The sequence below is a fragment of the Helicoverpa armigera genome, chromosome 15 (genome assembly GCF_030705265.1).
Source record: "Helicoverpa armigera isolate CAAS_96S chromosome 15, ASM3070526v1, whole genome shotgun sequence".
Lineage (NCBI taxonomy): Eukaryota > Metazoa > Arthropoda > Insecta > Lepidoptera > Noctuidae > Helicoverpa > Helicoverpa armigera.
The window spans coordinates 8,878,455-8,897,832 of record NC_087134.1 but is presented as its reverse complement, the minus strand read 5'-3'; the positions used below and the strand labels follow the sequence as shown (position 1 = coordinate 8,897,832).

Here is a 19,378-nt window from a genome sequence, read left to right as displayed (position 1 = left end):
TTCGACAGCTTTCGACAGCTATAGAGATAAGCTAAATATGTTTAAAAATTAATAAAAAAAACGAAGTATGTTCCTTATAAAAACTTTTTTCAGCATTTTTCATACAATTTTCTATATGAAGCTTACTCTTTATTACTGAAGAAAAGTCTACTTAGGACATAATTTTCTTTCAACTAAAATTATGGTCTCTAAACTTCTCCAGCAAAAATAAGCACTAAGTACCAAAAATTCCGTTCAATATAATACCAATAATTTTGATTGGTAATTAATTCGTCACAATTAAATGACGTATTATTATTATTGATTTAACCTCCGAAGCGCGGCCTTTGGGAAATACTACGGTGGACACATATACGTAATAATATACGTATGTATGATTAGGCCTACCGTGAATTCGGTGATAGATGTACCGGTGCGCTAGAGTGGCTATGATTTTGGTGTTTAGAAGGATAAGTCTGTGAAGTGTCATGAAAGAGCTTTTTTTAGTTTAATAACAATTTAAAATGATTAAGTATTTATTTGTTTTGAATAACGGTTAAAAACACTATATACTTAATTATTTACTGTGTCAGTATCAAATAATAGCGTAAATAAATACAAACTTATTGCGGTTTTGATATCATTAATAAAGATATTGTTCATTATAAAAATGATACATCGTTTGATTTTTTTGCGTTTGAGATACATGCGTTAATTGGCTAATGTTGATGTAAGAAGTTTATATGATGTAACTACCTAAGTGGTTTATATTTTTTATGATGTAAAAAAGAAATTATCTTATAAGAAAAAGTCTGACAGCATCCTTTCGATAAACTCATAATGTAGGTGGATAAATTACCATACACATTATATAAAATTATTATGTTCATGACAATAGTTTTGACGTCTAAATCATAGGTCATAAAAAGCCTGGATTTTCCTGACGTTATTTATACTATTCCTAGAAAAATAAAAGGGACATTTAGTCACAATTTCCCGAAATCGTGGAGCTCCTATCGCCGCCGGCGCCGGGCGTCGCTCTCATATACCCGAGCATCGAGAATTTCACGCCAGTTGCGCGACGCTTGCGCATCTTGCGGGTTCATTCTATAATTATATTATTTTATTTATATTTAAATTACGAGTTCGCGTTTCGTAATTATTGTTGGTGTGTGTTGTGAAGTGTAGTGATTTTTTCGAAGATTAAATTTTTTTGAGGTAGGTATTTTTTATTATGTTGATTGAAATATTTGTTTAAATTATTTTAAAAATAAAATATTATTTTCTCAACAAAAAAAAGATTTTTGAGGAGAAAAATATTTAATTATTTTGTACTCATCATTATAAACGTATTTATGTGTCAAACAAAAATATTGTAAAAAAAGGGTTGTACAAAAATATACAAGGAGGATTTTGACATATTATAAATAAATAATATTAATGAAAATGTCAGTCAGTAACTGCAATTCTTTAGCAATTATACTGTAACAGATGGCAGAAGATTGTTTACTTTAGATGTCACAGCTAAAAATACTTTCTTTATAGATAGCGTTTCTTAAACAAAATAGAACGTTAACATTCGCGTATTCCCTCGACCTTCAGTACTGCGTCGAAACGAGAGAAAGATACAGTGGCTTCATTATTTATTTATTCGTTTGCAGTTATCAATAGATCCATTTTTTAAAGCGAGTTCAATGTGACTTTTCAAAGTTAATTACTCCTTTTTTTAATTTTAGGACGTCACTGTCAATGTTGATTTTTTTATTAACTTCTTATTCTGATAGGTATTTATATTCTAATGATAAAAAAGATTCTGCAATAAAGCTTTCAGTTACTTCTTGATTAATAGGATATGTTTTCTCGATCAGTTAAGAGACACTTACATGATAATCTAAGTATACCTACCGATCTTAGGTATAAAGCTGTAGAGTTCGATAACTTGAACGTGCAAAACTCTGGAACTCTTGTCCTATCTGAAAACATCTTTTAGTGTTAGATTGCTCATATTTTTTTGCGGTTACGGGAAAAAATAAAAGCTCTATGGTAAATATTTTTTTATTTATCGGCAGCATCTAAGCATCATCTCAAACTGACTTCATATAAAAAATAAGTAATACCGCTCAACGCTAAAGATATAAATAATTTTAGATGTTTTATTAATTATTGAAAACGCAATAACAGAACGATCGTTAAATATTATAGAGTTTATTCGACAATTTAATTGGGCACTCAAGAACCATAGATATTAATTAACGACGATATAACTACTGACTATTATTTTTTTGTACGTTTTCCAGGAAACAGTAGGAGAATAACATCTAAATTGATTTTATATGTAATTGAACATGTTTTGAAGACGTCGTTAAAAAAACTATAATTCGCAAAATGATTGTTTTGTTTTAATATAATTCAAATTAAATTGTTTATCTTTTTTATGTCAATTTAGAATTATTTTTATTTACATAATCTTAAAATTACCTTCGAAAACTAAATATCTACAAACAAAATAAATATAGGTATTACAAAATGTAAAATCTGAAAAATAGTACCTGCCACTCATTCTCTTTTATGAATAAGTAATTGTGCACATAAAAACATATACCTATTATAACATTTAAATCTGAAAAAAAATAGTGCCATCCGTTATATTCTTTTATGTCTACTGAAAATACTGCACACAATTTACATCATGGCATTTTTATAGTATAATAGACATATTTTTATGTAAGTTATGTTAATAGCACGGTCCAACTATGTTTGAAGTTCAAGGTCAAAACTATTTTTAATTTATTTTACACATGTGTTAAAATAAATAATAAATTGTCTGGTTGAGATTACTTTACGTCAAAGCAAATAAAAAACGTAACTGTCAAAACCTCGAGACTTGTCCCACAAACAATGATTTTATGGAGCTCATGCAAATGTTATGAGTTTTTAAACTGTTAATTTAGTTTCACTTCAAAAAAGTACCAACCTAGTTTAAAATATTTTTTTCTTTTAAATATTTTGTAATTTATACAAAACAGGTTGATTTTTTTTTTGCAAATTTTTCTATTCATAATAGCGTGCGTTGCTTGTGATTGAAAGGTAATCAAACTTTTGTATTTAAAGTAATAGAAACGATGATAATTCTTTACATGAGTAGATAAAAATAGTGTTAAGTTCGTAAAAAATATATCGGTGAGAGACGTGCATATAGACGCATCTGTTAATTTCTAAAAAAAATAAACTTAAATAAATAAAATATACACGATTTCGCTCACACGGGTGATAACTAGCTGATCAATGAACTGACGTGTCACCAGCCCATATCTAGCCATTTAAAATAATCTAGCTCTAATAACAAGAAGGTGAGAATTTAGTACTAAAATAGCGAATGATCGCATCGGTGCAACTGCATTGAAGAATTTGTTGCATCAGTATGTAAACTATATTTATGGGCAGGGCCGGGTTTTGTCTGAGATTTGGTTTCATTGGTCTGATTGGTCCAAATGGGTCAGTTTTGATGAAGTAACTAGTTTGATAGAATTTGATATTGTCTTAATTGGGACTGTTGACTATAGTTGAAATTAAAAATGTTTTTATTCAGACAAAGTCCATTAGGTTAGTATATACAACACACAACTTAGAAAGTAGTGTTAGTACTTATGACTACCAGAGAGACATTTTAATGAATTCTTTTTATATTAGGTACTCTTTTTACCCGACTGCCAAAAAAGGGTTATGTTTTTTTTCTCTATACCACATCAATTACCTACCTGGTTAATTTGTACAGAAAATGAAATATCTTTCTAAAAGATTGATTTCGGTTCTTCTCCAAAAAACGTATACATGTGGTAAATTAAACCATACCAATACTAAAGCGGTTGATTGAATGCTCATAAAATTGGGAGTATCGGTTATACTAAGATTTCTGTACGTACAAATTAAAAATATAATTACATAGTGTTCAGTATTTTTTTAAAATTCAGGGTCATTGATCTCAATGAATTCGTGGAACTGTTTTTAATCATAAATATTTTTGTCTTTTTTGGACCATTGCCCAATACTAGTTGATTCTCTATAGTTTTTCCACGTGGATGCTAATGCTGTCACTTCAGTAAAATATATGAGTAGGCCGAATAAAAAAAAAGAATTTAAGTGGAATATGAAATACAACTAGGTACCCATTAAAATAAAAATTAGATCAAAGTACCAATGACCGTGTTTCGGAGAGCATGACAAACTGGCATTTGAACATCTTTGACAGTCGTTCATCATTTTGTATTACGTATATACGTTTTTGAAAAACGCTCTTTTCTTATTCTTTTCCTACTTCCTTTTAAAAACATGTTTAAATTCCCACAAAACATTTTAGTATTCAAATAAATCACATTGTATTTATTACAAAACATTTACAAAATACGTTTTAGAATAAACTGCAAGTCATAAATCATTTATTTTGAAAATTTTATCGACGTTCAGTGCAACAACGCTTAGTTTACGACGTTTACAAAATGTTATGGTAACCATGCTTTGTGTGATATTTTGGGAACGTCCAAACATTGTTACTGACTGTTACTGAACTGGAAAATCGATAGAAATTTAAAGATTTTCATTTTTTTTTGCATTAAAACAGTTTCCATTACATAAATTTTTGAGTTTCGTTCATCATTTTCAAATTTAGACAATTATTGGTTAATATTTAATTTCAACTTGAAATCAACCAATTTTAATTATCAAAATAAATATTACTTTTTTAATAAAACGCAAAATTTAATAGATTGCTTTTTATATTTATCGTGAATAATAATAATTTTACATGTCTATTTTTGTTTAGTAAACAAACAATTATAAAAAATATATAACTTACGTATCGTTTTTGCTGTCAGCACGTAGGTATTAGATATACAATTAGGTGTCGACTTAACAAGTCAATAACCTGTATGTTTAAACATTTGACTGACGCGTCATGTCGACCTTTGTGGTAATACCTCATTTACATTTGCCAATGTATTAGTTTGCTTTGTATGTACTTTGTTAGTAAAACAAACCTTTTAGGTTATTCTGAACTTGGTCAAGCGGAAAGCTTAAAATAGGTTTAGTAACTACCTTTACCTAGTTTTTACATAATCTGTGTACAGTGTAGGTACTTTAGTTATGTAAAATTTATCATAGGTACTTTGCATAGTTTCTTAGCTAATTTGCTCACTTTTTTAGCTTAATTTGTTACAGTTTTCAAGTTTACGTTACCAACCTTTTTTTTTTAATTTATTGAAATTTTAATAATTACATAGGTAGGTGTGTTTCTTAAGTCTAAACTCGCCAAACTTTTACGTTTGATGGCGACTAGAACTTTAATCTGGTCCCAATTGTATTTACGCCGTTTTTCACCTGTTACGATTTTCTTTCTATGTTTTTTTATTACCCCACTATAATTATGAGTCATATATGACACATAGCAATTGTTTAAGTATCGTATTTTCGTCTCGAAGTTTTTATACATATTGATTATCTAACTGTTTCTTACCTGTAATTATTCTCGTCTAATCTAAGCAGCAGATAACTGACGCATCCCACAACAATCTTGTCTAAACGGAATGCAAATGTTTCGCTATTTTCGTACTCGGCTTAAACAGACATTCGACAGGTTACCAAGTCTGATCGAATGCAGGAATACTGTTTAGTTCTTGAGTAAAATACTTAAAGGTATATTGGTATACTACAGGTAGATAGGTAAATGGTTGGTTTCTAGCATCTTAATATCCCAATGAATAGCGAGGTACAGTAGACAAAATACATTTTGGGAAAGTTTAACGACGGTAGGTATTTTTAGATTTTGAATCACATTGTTTCACGTCTGGTACCGGCTAGAAGTTACTTGCCAGCTATCGTAATTAGTAAAGGATTTTTATTGTTGACCTTTTTTGAGAGAAATCACTAGAAAGTGTCAGAAGTTTTGCTGACTAATTCCCCCTTTTCTTTCTGTAGCCTTTTTTTGTAGCAGAACCGCGGTAACTCTTTCGAACGCAACCGAATATTGTTGTTGACCAATTCTGAACACTTATTATGTGTAACCGTTTCTAAAAACATTTAGCAAAACGGATCAGTAGGTAATCTATTTATAAAGTAGTTAAAAGTTTGCACCTGTTTTAAATACTTCACGCGAATTTCCACAACGCACCTTTACATATCTTCAAAGGGTTTCAGAAATAATTGCGGAACGATTAAGAGTTTTAGAGCTTTGAAATAGGTAACATCTGTTACCTGTTACGCATAACAAAAACATGCAACAAAATATGCTCAATGGGTACTAACTATCACTATATTTATCTCTTGATTAAATTAACAGAGATAAAAGTTTACTCGATTGTACGAATTATAATTGTTTTTCTCTTTGTCCTAGATTGTAACAAAAGATGGAGCCCCTACAAGTAGATGTTGTCCACTTCTACCCCAGAGAAAATGCTCAGCCTCATAACACTGTCAAGTAAGTATTTAAAGATATTGTATAGACATTTACATTTTCTATCTAACATCTTAAATAATGAACAAGAGTTATTTTTAACACATTACGCATTCCGATTTGATATTGTTGAATTTCGGATAATTATATGCAAATGCTAGCACTTCAAATGACTGAATGACTTTAAAAGATACCTTTTACATTTACTATGATTCACAACAGCTGCGGTGTCCATTCCGATCAATTTATTTATTTATAGAATATACTGTTGTATAAAATTAAGAGTATGTTTGTTACCCTGATCCCGCTGATTTCAGAAACTCGGTTTTTTCTGAATGAGTCGTTTTCAAAAATGTACAAGAGTTAGGCCCGGTTGTTCAAAGCTCGGTTACGTCAAGGTTAGGGTTAAATTTTAGTTACAGTAAAATTAACAGGGTTTAAATTCAAAAAGCGTTGTTGAACGTTAAAATTTCATAATAAAAATGTCAAATTAACCGTGGTCAAAATTGACATCGGTAAAATTTTAACTTTAACTTTACCGTAACGTACGAACAACCGGGCCTTAGATGTTTAGGCATCCCAAGTATCGAGAAAAGTTATAAGTGGGCTACTTAATAACCTGGCTCCAAGCGTAACAGTTATTTTACATATCATATATATTATTGTCCTTAGATTCGAGGTAGTAAATGACGAGAACCCGACCACCACCATAGTGCGGCGTGGTCAGCCATTCAGCGGAGTCGTCAGGTTCAACCGACCTTACGATGAGGCCAACGATATTGTGCAGCTCGTGTTCTCTATTGGTAAGTAACATCTACATTTGTTTTTCCACCAAAAGCGTAAAAAAGGCTGACACTAACAGAACTTCCATATTAGCGGATTTTCCGCTCGGTTTTTCCTGCGAAATCGCTCGATTCTTATGGGCAGTTTCGCATGTTTTGCAAAGCACTACAAAAATCGTGTGCAACCACGGGAAATAGCTAGTTTTGAATTAAAAGTCTACGTCCTACTTAAATACTATTTTCAGTACCTAACATATGATTTTTTGTTGCAACAATAATATTTTGGAATCAGTATGTCAAGCTCAGGGTTATCGCATTGGCCAGCGGTTTGGTTGCGGTAAAATGTCGATGCTCCGTTATCCGATCACAACTTACAACTTATTAAAAGTACATATTTATATCTCTCTTTGAAATATATTTATTGCATTTAGTACTAAAACAATTAAAAAAGAATCCATGCTTTAGCTACCTAAGAAGACATATTCAACTGCATTCGACGTTTCTGTTTTTGATAAAAAAGAAACGTCGCGTCGACTATTATCACTTATCATATTTAGTAATGTGTACCTACTACTAATACTCGATATGTAGATATTTCTCCAGTAACCTAATTATTTTTTAACCGACCTCCCAAAAGAAGGAAGGTTCTCTAGCTAGTCGACCATGGTTACCTATATATTTTTTTCCTTCATTATCTTCTTAAGGAAATCCTTCAACCTAACCTTACACCCAAACTATTTGTCTACAGGAGATAAACCATCTATGGAGACCATGGGTAAGATGTTCATACGCCGCGACGCCGTGACAGACAAACACACATGGAGTGCCAGCCTGTTGGACGTGCAGGAAGAGAACACACTATCTTTCAAGGTAAGCTGTATTTGATTAGATAAATAAAGCTTGTGTGTAACGTGCCTTAAAAGTATAAGAAGTTTGGACTTTGGAGCATATTTATGGGAAAAAATTATATGCTCCAAATATGCTGTAGAAATATGTAGATAAGAGGTATTTGTCCAGACCTACTTTTACATAATCATCATCAGCCTTTTTATCGTCCCACTGCTGGGCACAGGCCTCCTCTCACACGGAGAGAGATTGAGTGTAAATCACCACGCTTGCTCTATGGGGGTTGGTGATTTCAGACTTTGTAGTCCAGGTTTTCTCGAGATATTTCATAAGTCATTGGTAACACACCAACAGTCAATAAGTAGTTTTTTTAGCCAGTAATCATTTTCTACATATGTATCTACTATCTGCAGAAAAACACAAAAAAAAAATGCACCTCTTTAAGTCGACATTTAAATAAAGAAGCAATAATATCGATATACCTACATGTTATAAAAATACCTACCAAAATAAAAAAGAAAATTAAAATAAAAACACGCTTAGAATTCTGCATAACATTTCTAGATATACCTAATTTATTTAATTATATCTACCTAAATAGCAATAACAAATCGAACTATGAATTTATGGCCATTATAGAACTTGTTTTTTCTATAATTTGGATGCTAATTTTAACACGTAGATACGAAATTGCAGCTGTGTGCAAAAAAATACTAATATCTAGCACTAAAACTTTTGCTTAAATCTAAGAGTATCTGCACACTACAAACTTTTAGACGGCAGATAGTTTGTATGGGCTCATAAATGAAGGTGAGTACTACCAAGTACGCACATTACAAAGATCAGGTAGCCTATGTAGGTGGTATCATAACGACAGAGCAGTTTCAATGGAAACAAAATTTTCCTTAAAATCTACCATTTTTTTTTAACGACGCGGCGTCATAAATCATCAAATGACCCCTCCCGCTGTAGGTTAGCAGTCGTATTCTGTCGTAGGCCTTTTATTTACCAGGGCCGCGGTAACTCTTTCGAACAATCCCGAAGCCCCGGAACAATCCCGCAGCCCCGGAAAATCTACCATCGGGTCAACTGTCGACCGACTTTTTAGTCTACAGTGTGCGGGTACTTTTAAAAGGGTCTTAAATTGTTATTATAATCACTACTATTGCCTACCATACCATCTTTAGCCCAAAGTACCTAAATAACGTGTCAATTAAAATTTTGGCGTAGTTACGTCATAGCCTTATAATCAACATAAGTTTGCTATAAAGATATACCATACTACCATAGCAAGAATATTATTTAGCATATTTATTAGTAAAACGTTTTAAGTTTATAAATGCTCTATTTAATAGGCCTAACAACAGAACAGAAACACCGCTAAAAATATTTGTATTTATTTATGTATTTAAATTGAACTTATTATAATACAAATGATTTTTTAAACAATCAAATATAAATATCTAATTTATACTAATGAGTGGCATAACTTGAATATTAAATGCTTAATTATAAGCCTTCGTGGGTGACAATAGGTATTTATCTACCAAAACGTTATATAGGTACCTACTTATTAAAATGATAGATTCATCTATAATCCTTTTAATACTTACTGTTTTGTATATCTAGATCTAAATTTGTTTTTTCGTAATAAATAAAAAAATAAGTTAATTTAAATCATTTATTTACTACTTTTGTAACACCAGGCCCTTTTGTTTGGTAAACAAAACGTACATAATCATATCTTTTTGCTTTTATCTCATGTTTCAATATAGAAGATAAACTGTGTAATTATTTAAACTATTAATAAATAATTAATTGTCCGTACTTAGTTACTCACGTACCTACCAACTTTACATTAGGTATAATAAAGCTTAAAATAGCAATTTATGAGCATTCCAGTGTTAGTCAAGACCAGTTTGTCTAAGACAGAGGCTCTCAAACTTTATGTACCTAAGTGAATTTGCAGAAGCTAGACTTTGTTTTAGTTTAAATGCCAAAGATTTTGTTACGTTAAAACGGCTGAACCTATAAAATATTTTGTCTAAGAAATAAATATAAAAAACTGATAGGTATGAAAACCAGAGTTGCTTTTTTTAAATGCTAGAATAGCTTGCCTTATGTCCCTCAGCTCTAAGGGGGATGTCTACCTTATATTTATCTTGACGATGAGTAAATAAACCAATGTCCGCTGGGAAAAGGGGAGCATAAAAATAAAGATCATTGCAAAAAACTATTAAGAACTGGTATTTTATGCCTCGTTGGTCTACCTGATACTGATTGAATTTTCCTGAGATTGTTTAATTCTTTATTTAGAAGCTAGGATAGCGAAGTTTTTGTGGTTTAACTTTTTTATTTAGACTTCTTTGCTTTTAGTATTCCTTCTAAAATATCAAAAGTAATATTGCATTTCTTTCGATGAAGTTCTTGAAAAAGGTTGAGAATAACATACCTTAAAGTTATTTTAAAGATGATGTTCACATAAATATATTTATTGACTTAGGTATAATAAGTTTTACATGGAAATCTAGTAATGTTAATTTATTATACCTAGTGGTACACCATTAATTTTACTGTTTTATCTTATTTAAAAAACATGATTAAAATGGGCAATAAAACATTTTGTTTATCTTTAGCATCTTTGGTTAAATGTGTTGTTTTGATTTAAAGTTGTCAAGATCAACAATTTATTTAGTTGTTTACTTAGCAGTAGCAGTTTTCCCACGCGGATTCTCCGGTGTCACGAAGGTACTTCTTCAGGCACCCGAAAAAAAGTAGCCAATGTCCTTTTTGAGGCTCCATCTGTGTATGATTTAAATACCTATATATTTAAATCCGACAGAATTATATTTAGTAGATATTTGTTTTACCTCCGAGGAAAATTCCCATAGACACGAATTTTAATCGGCTGAAATGACATTTGGTGCTACTTTCACAAGTAGGTACGCCCAGCGGTCGGTGGACTGTAATCCATCCGCAAGTCCACAAGGTACCTCAACAACACATTTCCAGCTATATCCTAACGTCCATATTCATTTGTCTGCAGGTTTCCTCACCAGTAACAGCGCCAGTCGGAGCCTGGGCTCTGCGAGTCCTCACGTGGAGGAGAGGGTCCCCGGAGCGCGCGTACTATGACTTCGATCAGGACATATACATCCTCTTCAATCCATGGAACCCTGGTAATTAGAACATAGTGGCAAGATTTTCTTGCAGTTTAACCGACTTCAAAAAGGAGGTTGCCAGTTTCAACTCGATTTTTGTGCGTGATTATCTCACGTTTGGCTGAACCGATTTCGATGCGGCTATTAACTAAGTATTTAGGAGAAGGTATAAGTTATACCTTAAACTTAAGTATCTACCTATAGGTTGGTTACCTACATATATTTTTGAAATTGGTTTCATTACATTTCAAAAAAGTTTTTTTAAGTCAAAAACACGAAAAATTCTATATGCTCAAAAAACATAATCCTTCTTGACAGTCGGGTAAATATAAAAGTGAGTTTATATAGTGCAAAGAAAAATGCTTAAAGAAAGTATGAAAGTAAAAACGTGTTATCCAAACTGAATCACTTTCTTTGAATACAAATCTTTAATTTAAATAACAGTAAGTTTAAAGAAATTGCAAAACAATAAACTAGGTTTTAAAGTTTAGCAGACTTGTTTGTGTAATTTATTTGTTTTTGAATCTGAATTGTAAAAACTAAAACTGGCTACATAGTCATAAAACTACTATCCCTCTACTGCATATAAATCAAGTATTTTGCATTATATTGCAATATTGTTTTGGACTGAATTGAACCAGTAAAAATGGTTTTATATGCAATTTTATATGCTTAAGTTTTTCCCAACTACGTCTTAAAAATATTTTCCTTCAGGCATTTTTTCCTAATCAACTAACAGTTACAGTTACAGCCTTTTTATCGTCCCACTGCTCAGGCACAGGCCTCCTCTCACACGGTGAAGGATTGAGCATTAATCACCACGCTTGCTCAATGCGGGTTGGTGGTTATTAGCCGTTGGTGTCTAATCAACTAAACTCACTCTTAATTCCAGATGACCAGACCTACATGGAAGACGAGGCTCTCCTCCAAGAGTACGTGCTGAATGACGTTGGCAAAGTATGGGTGGGGCCCATTAAGACCACCAGAGGCAAACCCTGGTTATACGGCCAGTTCGATGCCGTCGTACTCCCGGCTTGCATGTTCATGCTGGATAGAGCTGAAGTGCCTTTTAACCAGTAAGTGGAATAAGTTGTTTTAGTAGCCTTTAATGTCCCAATGCTGGGTAAAGACCTCCCCATCTCGCTTCCACACTTCCCGATCTTTCAACCGAATCAACCAGTCCTTACGATAGGTAGGCGTCTAGATCGTCACGCCATCTCTTCCTGGGTGTAAAATTAAGGTTTTCAGCAGCTTTCTTAAAGATTCGCTCTTTTAAGTAAGGAATTCTTACTTGCTGGGGACGCTTTTTGCGTCACTTCTTCTTCCCAACAAAAACACATAGGAAATGGTGAAGGGTGTCTTTTGTTTCAATTGCTGATTTGTCAGCCTAATTTGAATAAATGGTATTGAGTTTGAAATTATGTGAGTGGGCTTCCAGTATTGCGGTGTTTTAGTCTTTCTGAGAAAAAAATGACCCCTCACGTTTTTCGTTACTTAATGCAATAAGTATGTAATGAATGTAAACTAGTTGAGTTTCATCATTAATGCGTCTCACGAATCACCTCGATTACATCTAATTCGATTACAGTAACATCCAAAATAGAATACTTAGAAATACACTAAGCAAATACATTGGCAAATATTCAACGGTGAACATTTTCAGATTAATCGCCCAGGACATAACATAGTAAACAGTTAAACGTCTAGAATTGGCAATGGATAAAATTACAATTTAAAACCCATTTTGAGGGAAATAAATAAAACTAGACATAATGGCTTGGCAGATGATGTTTGTTGTATTTTAGATAAATCTCTGCAGACTCATTTACGTACGTTACGGTCATTTTGCGTGATCAGATTTTCAATTGGTGCTATAATGTGAATACAAAGAAGTAAAAGGATAATTTGGAAGCCAGAGATGTGTATTTTCCTAGCTCTGTGTTTGTTTTTAAGTATCTCGTCTGTTTAAACAGTTAGAATTCAAGGATTTTATTTCGTTTTAGTTCAGATAGACAGATTAATGTCTCTCTTTTTAAGCCAAATTAAATACGGCAGATAAAACTGTAATTTACATGAAACCATTGATCTAGGTAAACAATATAAACATTAAAGAAAAAAAGAATACCTACATTGTAAAATTGATAAGTACCTAGTCAATATTTTTCTCAACTATTATTAGGTATAAAGGGATTATAAATTCAGTATTTGATATTCATTTGTTTCTAAGAAGCTGTTTATCATAATAATGACGACATTTCCTTGGCGAGGTATGCATCACGCACACCCACTAAGCACTTATTACTAAACCTTTACTCATAAGTTGTCGCTATAAATATGATTAAATAGGTAATGATTTTGATTGCACATTTGATAAACTTCCTGGTGAACCTTTTTGCTTAGAAATATTTAGGTAATGATACAATTGATTATTTACTTGGAATACAATTGATTATTTACTTGGAAATGCAGTGAATCAAAAATTAAATCGGTTTGATACCTTATTGTTGTAATAAGCATACTCACATTCACCTCTCTATACTGACTTATAAAATCGATCAAACAGCAAAATATGTTAAACAATATGTTTTGTGTTCGAGGGCTCTTAGGGGTATTTTCCAAGCTATCGATAATAATTAATAACGACATCAAATTTTGAAGTTCCAAACATGCTTATTGCCACAGAATTTGAAATACCCTACCCCAAGGCCAATCTCCTCATCCCACAAACCATATATTACTTAACCACAAACCATAAACCTGTTGGAGGCGACCTGTGGAGATCTAAGGGGGCGGCCTATGTTCAGCAGTGGACGTCCTATGGCTGAGACGATGACGATCCTAAAACAATCTTTCTTTCCAGTCGTGGAGACCCCGTGAAAATGACCCGAGCAATCTCCCGCATAGTAAACTCCAATGACGATGGTGGTGTACTAGTGGGCCGATGGGACGGAGTATATGATGACGGAACTGCCCCATCGGAGTGGACTGGCTCCGTGGACATCCTGGCGCAGTTCTTGGAGACACAGGAGCCGGTTTCTTACGGACAATGCTGGGTTTTCGCTGGTGTTGTTACTGCTGGTGAGTTTATCGAAGCATGATGATGAAGGATGTGTCTGGAGACTTTGTTCTAGATATTTGAAACAAGCCTTTACCCATATACTTTCGACGACTAGTTGAGATCTATGTATGGTTAAAGGTACCAAATGACTGATTTTAAACATGAGCTGATTATTGTTTGAATTCGCAGTCTTAATACTGTATGTAGCTGCAAAAACCGTAAGCGACGAAGAAATTGGATCTGTTCTGTATTCAAAAAACCTTGAAAATAAAAATATATATTTGTTAAGCCCTAAAATATTCATTGCCTAAGTGAATGTAAATGACATCATCGAGTACACCTAAGAAAACTATGAGATAACTTCCTCTTACAATCTAGAAAACATCTGATGAAAGATCCAACTGGCATCATGCCAACAACAGTTGCGTTAGACCATAGAAACTCAATATTACCTCACAGGGCAATAAGCCCATTAATTAAATCATAATGGCCATTTAAATCAAGTAAAGAAATGTAAATAATGCAGATAAATTATTAATATTTCGACAGACTTTTTAAGATATAAAGGTTATCTATGCACCTACGTATTCGGTACATACTTATCTACCTACCTAAGTAATAAGATACAAGTTTAAAAATATAATTGCATAAACGGTTTTTTAATCTTTACGAGGTTCCTAAAATATAGCAATGAATAAATAATTACCCATCTTTTAAGATGTAGAACCCATTGAAAGTGAACCGCCTATCGTAGGCTGCTCAAAATTCTGGACGTTCCAAATTCGTGCACATTTTGCTCCCGAACAAAAAATGTGTGCGGTCATTAAAATGCAACACTAACCGATCGTTTGAAAAACAGCAAATAACATTTGCAATTTAATAAAAAAACTTAATAAAAAAGCTAAGTTAGCTTAATAAAAAAAAACAGTACCGACATACATAGGTACTTAGATCCTCATCAACTCTTTCTTTCCAGTGTGCCGTGCCCTCGGCATCCCATCTCGCGTGGTATCCAACCTGGTGTCAGCTCACGATGCCAACAGCACCCTGACAGTTGACAAGTATTACTCGGAGACCATGGAGGAGCTGGGCTATGATCCTAGCAATGCTGAACCAGAACACACTGATTCTATCTGGAATTACCACGTGTGGAATGACGTTTGGATGGCGAGACCTGATCTGACTGCTGGTAAGTTTGTTGGGATTTTAAGCACAGTTTAACTGTAGGTAATATTTTTTTTTCAAACGCTGATTCTAAAAAACTTTTATTTACAAGTAAATATATAAACAAGCTTAAACTACAGATTTATCTTTTTAAATAACAAAATACTATATAGGTACACAAATAAAATAAAAACATATACATATATGAAATTCGAGTTTGCATATTTTTAAAGGCAATGAATGCCACCTGATGTTTTGTAGTTCATACCTCGGAAATGCTGTCACCCCAAACAAAATCAAATAAGTCAGTCTTGTGAACTGTTTACAGTTCATGAATTCTCAATAAGTTATGTAAAGTTTAACGGAACCCTGGGCCACTAAATCATGATTAATTTTGTTTCTAACCAGGTTACGGAGGCTGGCAAGCCATCGACGCTACTCCTCAAGAAACATCAAAGGGAGTGTACCAGTGCGGTCCAGCGCCTCTAGAAGCCATCAAGCAGGGAGTCATCGGCATGAACTATGATGTGGAGTTCATGCTGGCGTCAGTTAATGCTGATCTCATGAGGTGGAGGATCGACAGCAGCGAGGAGACTGGATACGCTATGGTGGACAGTAATACTTACCAGTAAGTAGCCCTTAAAAATCATCTATAAATCTGATAATGAATTTGATGATGCTGATTTTGAACCTTGACAAGATAATTCTTAATCATCATCATCTCCCGAGCCTTTTCCCAATTGTGTCGGGGTCGGCTTCCAGCATAATTTCAAGGGGCCTTATTGTCTTAGAGATTACTATCAGAAATCCCAGAAAATACACAAGTATATGAAAAAGCTGACTGATATAATTAACGAACACCTACTTATGTAATTGTAACTAGCATCCCCCAACCAACAGGATCCTCTGTGAAAATATACATGTCCTGTCTTCTTATCCCAAAAGGCTTGGATGGTAAATCCTATAATGTTTTTCCTTTTCCAGTATCGGGCGCATGGTCCTCACAAAGAAGCCATACGTGTTCGACCCCAACGGCGACGAGGATCGGGAAGACATCACGGAACAGTACAAGTTCAGGGAGGGAACTGCTTCTGAGCGACTCGCTCTTATGAATGGAGTCAGGTTCTCCGAGAGGGCCAAGAGGTACGTTTTCTATGGTAATTTCTTGATTTTGAAAATTTCTTTGGAATAGATTGTAAACATTCGAAGCTGCAATGTTTTTGAAGTCTTTCAGAACAAGAACTCTGGATCTTTTGAAGTGGATAAAGATTTAAAGTTTAGGCTTAGCTATGTCTTAAGCCGATCGTCTTTTATGTCATAATGTTCTATAACTACTAACTGAACACATGGCATTTAAAATTATTCCAATAGACAGTACGAAGCGAAGAGCTTTTCCTAAATCTTTACTGACTCTTCACAGCAATAACATCCATAATCTTCTTCACAGATACTACTCAGTGGCCAGCAACTTGAAGAACGACGTGACATTCAAACTCCGCGATGTGGACACAGTACCCATTGGCAAAGACTTCAGGGTTACTGTTGATATTGAAAATACAGCCAATGAGGTAAGCAAGCTGTGGAATGATTTAAACTTTGATTAACCAGGTTTTTTTGTAGAACTTTTTGTTCTAATTTGAGAAAAACCATCAGGTAAGTTGATTTTCCTTAAATACCTCCTATGTATAGTCTTATAGACAGATAAAATACACTGAATCCTGTTATGATCTTCTTCAATTCTTCTATTAAGATCTTGAATTTATTCCTCAAAAGGTTCTTATACAACTTTTGTTTGTATACAGGGTCGTAACATCAAAGCTTCTCTATCAACCAACAGCGTGTTCTACAACGGCGTGAGAGCCGGCGTCGTCAGGAAAGTCGAAGGAAAAATATTTGTGGGACCTGGCAAAAGTAAGATTTTTTACCACAATAAATTGTGCAATAAATATTTAGAACCAATCAGACGATTATAATCATGAAGTCCAAAAATAAAAACGACACAAGTCCTCATCAACTGAATGGCAAAATTGAGTCTTAAGACACTACTAACAAAGTCTTTTTTCCCTTGCAGAGGAACAAATCAGCGTTCTAGTCAAATCAGACGATTATCTACCTAAGCTAGTGGAGTACTGCAACATGAAGATTTCAGCGATGGCCATCGTGGACGAGACCAAGCAGTCCTGGGCTGATGATGATGACTTCCAAGTTATCAAGCCTAATATTAACATTAAGGTGAGTTTTATAACTAGAGCATGAGCTAAAGAGTTACTGCGACTTTGGATCTCACACTAAGACATACCTTAATACCTTCTATACTTCGATCCTTTATTTCCAGTTCAACGACGACCTAATCCTGAACCAGCCGACGACAGCGTTCCTCTCGTTCACGAACCCCCTGGAGAAAGCACTGACCGGCTGCGAGTTCCGCGTGACGTCATCCGGCATTACCGGCCGCACGCTACGCTTCCCCGTGAACGACGGGGCGCCGCTCGAGCCCATCACTGCTGAGTTGCCTGTGCAGCCTAATGTAAGTTATGAATCTATAACACAGGACATTCCCACTTCGCCAGTAGTCTATCTGTTGTTTTGCTCTTCAGAGATAGGCATTTGAGAGATACAGTATAGGGAACGGCCGTCAGAACAGACCAGTTGCATGACCGCAACGGTTTCCTGAAGGACCTAGCTATTTTACAAGTCCTATCAAGAGTGATCATTAAATGACCGCCTGGCACTATGGGTGCAGTTGAAGACTTTTGCTGACTAAAACCACCATTGCTTCCTTGGGAGCCCTAAGTGTAACAGGGCTGGGATAACTCTTTCGAATAATCTCGTAGGTAGCCCCTTAGTAAAAAGAAATCTGGATAAACCTTTTGCCACTACCCTAGTAGCTTCCGTCCAACAAAATAAAATCGGCTTCCCAACTAACGAGTAATTGGTAAATCAACTGAAAGTAAATCGATTATGAAGGATACATGTCATACTACTAAACTCCTTTCCCTCTACAGAAAATCGGCAAGATCAACTTCGTGGCAACATTCAAATCTAACGAACTGAAGGACATCAGTGGCGCAGCGACAGCTGAAGTGTTCGAAGCATAAGCAACCTTATTTTGTAGGCTATAAGGCATATTTTATTATGAAATAGGCTCTCTGTTGTACTATTGATAAGTTCTAAGAGTATACATTTAGTCAAGTATATAAGATTAGGCTTTGCAAGTCAAGCTTCAAAAATACGTAAATATTTAAAAATAAGTGCATTTTGTTCTCTTTTTTATGAAAATCTTTCGATTTTTGAAAATTATTTTTTGTTGATCTGTATTTTTATTTTGTGAGTCTTTTGTGCCAATTAATTAGTAATAAAACTATATTTTTAATACTGTTAATTTTCAAATAATATCTACAAGGCAGCCTTATGAAACGGCGTATTAGTTTTAAGCTTGTAGTTTTTAAGAAAAGTAATATTCTCAAATTAAGTGTTAGAAATGTGCCATATGGCTTAGATTTTATAGCATTTCATTGTTTTTTGACCCCAAAGTTTTATTTTCAAAATAAAAGCTGTTTAATGTAAGGTTGATTTTTATACATAGATTATTTATAATCTAAGAAAATATTTTTTTCAATTTTAATAAAGATTTTTTTACACCATGACTTTAACCATTTATTTAACATCCTTTCAAATGAATTTTTATAACACATTATTCTAAAATAAAAACATCAACTTTTAAAACAAAATTTTATTCAATTCCATGCAGCGTCCACCATTTTTGCTTACAAACACAAATCGTTTGACATTTTGTTCGAAACTTTCCACTTAAATTGAATCAGAACACAGATCGGGCAAACTTTGATTACTTTCATGATTCACTATCCGCCTAGCCTTTTCCCAGATGGACTTCCAGACACACAAATCTGCATTCATTTTAAAATAAAATTCTAACATTAAA

General features: G+C 33.7%; 1 protein-coding gene across 1 annotated transcript; it reads left to right on the top strand.

Moving 5' to 3' along the window:
- Positions 1 to 1,038: 1,038 nt before the first annotated feature.
- Positions 1,039 to 19,017, top strand: LOC135117844 (hemocyte protein-glutamine gamma-glutamyltransferase-like). The gene is made up of 15 exons (XM_064038172.1): positions 1,039 to 1,197; positions 6,365 to 6,448; positions 7,097 to 7,227; positions 7,955 to 8,076; positions 11,099 to 11,231; positions 12,106 to 12,289; positions 14,074 to 14,291; positions 15,248 to 15,460; positions 15,844 to 16,063; positions 16,420 to 16,578; positions 16,883 to 17,003; positions 17,238 to 17,346; positions 17,507 to 17,667; positions 17,771 to 17,962; positions 18,441 to 19,017. The coding sequence occupies exons 2-15, from the start codon at positions 6,378 to 6,380 to the stop codon at positions 18,531 to 18,533; spliced, it is 2,127 nt and encodes a 708-aa protein (XP_063894242.1). The 5' UTR covers positions 1,039 to 1,197; positions 6,365 to 6,377; the 3' UTR covers positions 18,534 to 19,017.
- Positions 19,018 to 19,378: the final 361 nt, after the last annotated feature.

Coding starts and splice junctions, on each gene's coding strand:
- LOC135117844 (XM_064038172.1), top strand. CDS start 6,378: ATGGAGCCCCTACAAGTAGATGTTGTCCACTTCTACCCCAGAGAAAAT. Junction 7,228..7,954: donor GCAGCTCGTGTTCTCTATTG/GTAAGTAACATC, acceptor ATTTGTCTACAG/GAGATAAACCATCTATGGAG. Junction 17,004..17,237: donor TTGAAAATACAGCCAATGAG/GTAAGCAAGCTG, acceptor GTTTGTATACAG/GGTCGTAACATCAAAGCTTC.